At 51.7% G+C, this 6,343-nt stretch overlaps 1 protein-coding gene across 1 annotated transcript in view; it reads right to left on the bottom strand.

Annotated features, from left to right (window-relative positions):
• Nucleotides 1-3,615: 3,615 nt before the first annotated feature.
• The window catches only part of st3gal2 (ST3 beta-galactoside alpha-2,3-sialyltransferase 2), a gene marked incomplete at both ends in the record, with an annotated part of 84,538 nt that continues 81,810 nt past the window's right edge, over nt 3,616-6,343 (bottom strand). The window contains 4 exons of the mRNA XM_084453206.1: nt 3,616-3,789; nt 3,913-4,032; nt 4,327-4,372; nt 4,755-4,934. Coding sequence (XP_084309332.1) covers nt 3,616-3,789; nt 3,913-4,032; nt 4,327-4,372; nt 4,755-4,934 — 520 coding nt within the window. The remainder of the gene's footprint in view (nt 3,790-3,912; nt 4,033-4,326; nt 4,373-4,754; nt 4,935-6,343) is intronic.

The following is a 6,343-nucleotide window of genomic DNA, read 5'->3' as shown; positions in this document are numbered from 1 at the left end:
AGGTCTCACTATCAGGTAGTGGGCAGCAGGTCTCACTATCGGGTAGTGGGCAGCAGGTCTCACTATCGGGTAGTGGGCAGCAGGTCTCACTATCGGGTAGTGGGCAGCAGGTCTCACTATCGGGTAGTCGGCAGCAGGTCTCACTATCAGGTAGTCGGCAGCAGGTCTCACTAAACATGTATTTGTACAATAGAGCATAAACAGAGTAGTCCATCATAAATACTGATGTGCTGTAGTAAAGCACAGATCCTAGGCAGTCCTACTACATGATACTACTAGTTACTGTCATTACTGCAGTACTACTAGATGAGTATCTATGGTAGTACTGAGAGAGTAACTATGATCTGAACAGGCTGGTTTCAGAGGAAGCTGCTGTTCTCTAGAGATTTCACCTCACATGAATTTTAGAGACAGACGGTTCTCAAAAGTACTCGAATCCTCATCTGTCTTCAAGCCTCTTTTTCAGAGCAGACTGGTTTGCTTTTTTAGTTGTTAAAACAACCCTGCCAGGGATCCCAGGTGAGCTAAATCAAGCACACCTAAATTAGACCCCGTCTACTGGTGCATTGTGGGTCAGTGGAGTGGGGTGGGGCTACGTCTCGTCCCGGAGGACAGCACTGCAGTGGAACTGTTCAGCTAGCGTCCTTCTACTAGGAGAAGAGGATGGAGCAGCTCAGTGAGAACGCTCTCCCTACTGTGGACTCGTGTTGGTTTGATATCAACATATTAAACATAATATCAGCACAATTGTAATTATAGGTGTGTGGTGCATCATGTGTAGTTAGATTATTTGTGGTAATAAACTGTATTAAACATTGGTTTTCATGCATCGACAGTGTTGCCAGGGGAAAGGGTTCCAATCAGACAATCCAAGAGAACTCTCTTTATTGAACATGTGGTGCTGATATGTTTGAGAAGCTTCTAGACACATGTTCCATTGTCTTGTCTGTCATCCTGAACACATTAGCATCCACAGAGAAGTACCACAGAGACACTGACAGAAAACAGAAGAGTAGCATATGAATACAGCCACGGACAGAGTTCTAAAGGAAGTTCAAGCCAGAGTAGAGTTCCTCTCTCCACTCTCAACCCTGTCAGTGTGAAGAGCAGCAGCAGCAACACAACCACGGGGGGGTGGGGGGGGAGGCTTCTACCCACCTCCCTGAAAGGCAGAGTATAGTGAGGTGTAATCCACTCCACAAGGCAGTGTGTGTACATGTGTGAATGTTATTGTCCTGTGTGTCTGGGAGGATCAAAAGGCACAGCTCTCAGCTAGGTGGAGACCATATCTGTGTGTGTGTGTGTGTGTGTGTGTGCGCGTGTGTGTGTGTGTGTGTGCGTGTGTGTGTGTGTGTGTGAGGTCTATGGTGCACTGCAGGGGTGATATGTCCATCAAGGCACGTAAGCATGGATGTGTGTGTTTATGGGTAGAAACCACTGATACAGGTACTTCTGATAGAGAAGAAGAGATACTTTACAGAAAACAAGGTTGAAACCAAAGGAAAATATGTTTGTCTGTCTTTCTCTCTCACACACGTACTCACACACACACACACACACACACACGCATGAGACAGAACGTATACTAGACTCAAACAACTCTGAGACCTGCCCAGCTCAAAGCTCTGGTGTCAGATATGAATTACATAATGTGCAAAAGTATAGACGTAACAAAAGTATAGACATAACAAAAGCAGCTACAATATGATACATGAAGGTAGTAAACCGTAGTGTGGTTATCATGCTGTATCATACAGTCTTTACGCATCCTGGTTGAATGGAGCAGTGGGGGTGCAGTACTCTCTTCCTCCAGCAGAGGGCATCCATCCACGTGAGAATGTTCTCTGCCCCACTGGGGTGCTTAGTGGTATTAGCAACATGTAGTGGCAAAATGTCAAACTATGGCTCCCATTTGCTTGAAACTACTAAAATGACAATCTGACTTAATTGTAAGTCGACATGCACATGTGTGCGTGCATGTGTGTGTGTATGTGTGTGTGTGACTGAGTGGTTTAGTCCAGTTTGTGGCTGTGTATGTGCGCGAGTGAGACTACCCCAGTCCAATCAGCAGGATGATTAGTCAACTAGAATGATTAAAACATTATGAAAAAAGGGTTAATATCATCATATATGTGGTCAGATCCCTGTCTATGGGTCACACCTTTACTAGGAAAGTCACATTCTGTAGTTACAACATGGAGACAGTAGCTGTGTTCGGAATCGCTCCCTATTCACTATATAGCGCACTATATTGGGCGTCAGCCATTTTGTTTGTAGTGTCCGAATTCTCCACAGAATTTTCGTTCCCTATATAGTCCACTATTTATTACCCACAATTCACCTTGATTTGCAGGGAACAGCGCATGTACCCTACATTTTCTCCGTTCCCTAGGTAGTTCACTACATGGTGAACCCTATATAGGGAATAGGGAGTGAGGGAACGAGGGAGCGATTCCGAACACAGCTACTGTCATTCAGCACTATGCTACAGTCTCGCCTTCACAGCATGTAAACATCAACTAGCTAGCCACCGTCAACTACTGCAGCTAGGAGGCTACTGCAGCAGCTCTGCTGGGGGGCGTGGTCTGCCTGTCACTCAGGGTGGGGTCCACAGGCAGGGGGCGTGCTCTGCCTGTCACTCGTCAGGGTGGGGTCCACAGGCAGGGGGCATGGTCTGCCTGTCACTCGTCAGGGTGGAGTCCACAGGAAGGGGGCGTGGTCTGCCTGTCACTCAGGGTGGGGTCCACAGGAAGGGGGCGTGGTCTGCCTGTCACTCGTCAGGGTGGGGTCCACAGGCAGGGGGCGTGGTCTGCCTGTCACTCAGGGTGGGGTCCACAGGAAGGGGGCGTGGTCTGCCTGTCACTCGTCAGGGTGGGGTCCACAGGCAGGGGGCGTGGTCTGCCTGTCACTCGTCAGGGTGGAGTCCACAGGAAGGGGGCGTGATCTGCCTGTCACTCAGGGTGGGGTCCACAGGAAGGGGGTGTGGTCTGCCTGTCACTCGTCAGGGTGGGGTCCACAGGCAGGGGGCGTGGTCTCTGGGCTGGAGAGACCTTAAGGCGCATCATGACTGCCCGTTTGAACGGGGGGGGGGGGAGTGGAGTGGTCTGATGGGTGTGATTGACAGGCTGGTAAGGCCACTTCTCTCCGGGCCCCCTGCCTAGAAGGTTCTAAAATGGGGAGCTGGTGTCTCCGAATGTCCTGATGTCCTCTCTTGGCAAGGGGGGCGGAGCAGAGGGGCAGAATCCAACAGCACCTCACCCATCACCATGACCACATGAGACGCAGGTTCACGGACTGTCCTTAACCCCTCAAAGACAAGACGGGTGTTAAGAGGGGCCTGCAGTCTGGAGGGAGGGGGCAGAGCATTGCTCAACATCATTCAGTACCCCACCCCCACCCCCACCAGCTGACAACCCAACACGCTGGACACAAACAAACGAACCAGGCTGACATGATATTCAATGTCTCTCTCTCTCTTCTCCATGCCAGATAATGATAGGCTTATTGAGCCTTATCAGTCACACCCACAATCTGGTGGTCAGTTGTCTCTGCTGTAATCTCACCCATCCTGCTCTCCCCTGCCCCCCCCCCTCTCTGCCCAGGGCAGACGAACCCTCACTTCCCAGGGAACACGGTGATCTTCCCAGCCTTGGCCAGTTTCTGGATAATCTGGGCCTCGTAGTCGGCATCATGGACCCCCGTCTTCCGGAACTCTCCGGAGTAGCGGTTCTGCTCCCAGTAGTGGTGCCAGTTCCCCCGGCTGTCAGCCCCGAACCCAAACACATTCACCTGCAGGACCAGATCAAATACTAGGAATTAGTATTATCTGTTCTGAGTGTGTGTGTGTGTGTGTGTGTGTGTGTGTGTGTGTGTGTGTGTGTGTGTGTGTGTGAGAGAGAGTGTGACCCTGACCTCGTCACAAACGTGCAGAGCGAAGAACAGGACCAGCATGCCCGTGGAGGGGTAGCGGCCATGGTGTCTGGTCCAACGGTCGTGGATGTACTTGAAGAAGGCGGGGTTAAAGATCTGGACCTGGGAAGAGGGGCACAATACCACCAAAGGGTTTCATCAGACTGGAGGTACACTTCCTGTTTAGTGTCTTTGAGCCAATCAGCATGGAGATACACTTCCCCTTTCAATGGCAAGAAGCTTCAAAAAGACAAAGTGAAGGAGAATCATCTTGACTGCACTGACTCCATCATAGACTATCATTAGACTACTTTATGGGTGGCAGTTGATCTAGGTGCTGCTAACCTTTGTGGAACCCCTCTGTCTGATAAGATCAAGTACCTGGAGGGACAGAGAGATGAGGATATATATGAATACCTTGTCCTTGTCCACGCGCAGAAACTGCTTCACCGGAGCGTAGGTACTGAGAGAGACAGACAGACAGACAGACACATCAGAACACGTTAGCACTTAGATCCTCTTGACACTTATTGTTCCTGTTCCATGAGGGATGCTGTCTGACCTACAACACCGAGAGAGAGAGAGAGAGAGAGAGAGAGAGAGAGAGAGAGTGGATAGGGGGGGGGGGGGGGGGATCAGTAGAGAGAGGGAGAGGAGAGAGGAGTGACAGTGTGCTTGTTGGGTGTGAATCCAGCCACTGTTAATTATGAACATGAGACAAAGTCGGTGTTAAAGCAAAATAGAGTGGATCATTGAATAGTGGTGTGTGTGTGTGTGTGTGTGTGTGTGTGTGTGTGTGTGTGTGTGAGTGTGTGTGTGTGTGTGAGTGTGTGTGTGTTACTCACAATCGTATCTGCCCGGTGGAGAGCGCGCTGGTGATCCAGAGCAGGTCCAGGGTCTTGAAGGGAACCAGGACGAAGCTGACGTTAGCAGCCAGGTTCTTGGCGCTCTCTGGGTACATGAAGTGGTGGGTGGTGTGTCGGCCCACGTCCTCCTCATAGCCTAATGTGGGGGCCAGGTTGATCCTGGGGGGAGGGGGGGGTCAGTAGAGGCCAGGCCACAGACACACCCACAACTACTGTAGCTGGACGCAGGCTCCGCCCACTCACGCCTCTGGGGACAGAACATGTCTGCTGATGATGCTTTCATTACAGTTTGTTGTCCTCCCACACAAACACAAACACACACACACACACACACACTTCTTGTTCTCTGCTTCCTGGCTGCCTGCTCCTCCTCTGCTCCTCCTCTCCTCCTCCTCTCCTCCTCCTCTGCTCCTCCTCTCCCACGCTCTGCTCCTCCTCTGCTCCTCCTCTGCTCCTCCTCTCCTCCTCCTCTCCTCCTCCTCTCCTCCTCCTCTGCTCCTCCTCTCCTCCTCCTCTGCTCCTCCTCTCCTCCTCCTCTCCTCCTCCTCTGCTCCTCCTCTGCTCCTCCTCTCCCACGCTCTGCTCCTCCTCTGCTCCTCCTCTGCTCCTCCTCTCCTCCTCCTCTGCTCCTCCTCTCCCACGCTCTCCTCCTCCTCTGCTCCTCCTCTGCTCCTCCTCTCCCACGCTCTCCTCCTCCTCTCCTCCTCCTCTGCTCCTCCTCTGCTCCTCCTCTCCCACGCTCTGCTCCTCCTCTGCTCCTCCTCTGCTCCTCCTCTCCCACGCTCTGCTGCTGATCTCCACCTCCACGGATCACAGGGGTTCAGTTCTGACTGCGCTGCCTCACCGTGTGTGGAACTGCATACTGCATACTGCATACTGCATACTGCATGACCGTGCACACTGCCCTACATATAGGGCCGTATCAATATGCACAGACATAGAGTGTGTGAGTGTGTGTGTGTGAGTGGGTGTGTGTGTGTGTGTGTGTTTGTTTGTTTGTTTGTGTATGTATGTACAGTACATGTGTGAGGGATTTAGCTAAGCTGCACACACACACACACATGCCATGTGTAGTAATGTTTATCTGTTACAATATATATGTTGTTCTGATGCGATCTCCTTAAGACGCAAAGCCCCCTAGTCACCCCCAGAAAAGCCCCCTAGTCACCCCCAGAAAAGCCCCCTAGTCACCCCCAGAAAAGCCCCCTAGTCACCCCCAGAAAAGCCCCCTCACCCGCCACTGGTCACATGACCTGCCAGCCGGCCAGTAGGAAACCCGGATAGAGGACTCAACTAAACATCATCGTCAAAAGACGAGCCCTCATATACAGGAGATTAAGACGGGTACCAGACTGGTCAAGGGCTTCTGTAGATCAACAAGTACAGCACGCGGTTAAGAAAACACATCACAGTGTAACCTCCTCCATCTCTCCGTTCTCTCCTCCTTCATCTCTCCGTTCTCTCCTCCTCCATCTCTCCGTTCTCTCCTCCTCCATCTCTCCGTTCCCTCCTCCTCCATCTCTCCGTTCCCTCCTCCTCCATCTCTCCGTTCCCTCCTCCTCCATCTC

This window comes from Borostomias antarcticus (assembly GCF_949987555.1).
Source record: "Borostomias antarcticus genome assembly, chromosome: 18".
Taxonomy (NCBI): Eukaryota; Metazoa; Chordata; class Actinopteri; order Stomiiformes; family Stomiidae; genus Borostomias; species Borostomias antarcticus.
This window is presented reverse-complemented; position numbering and strand designations above follow the sequence as displayed.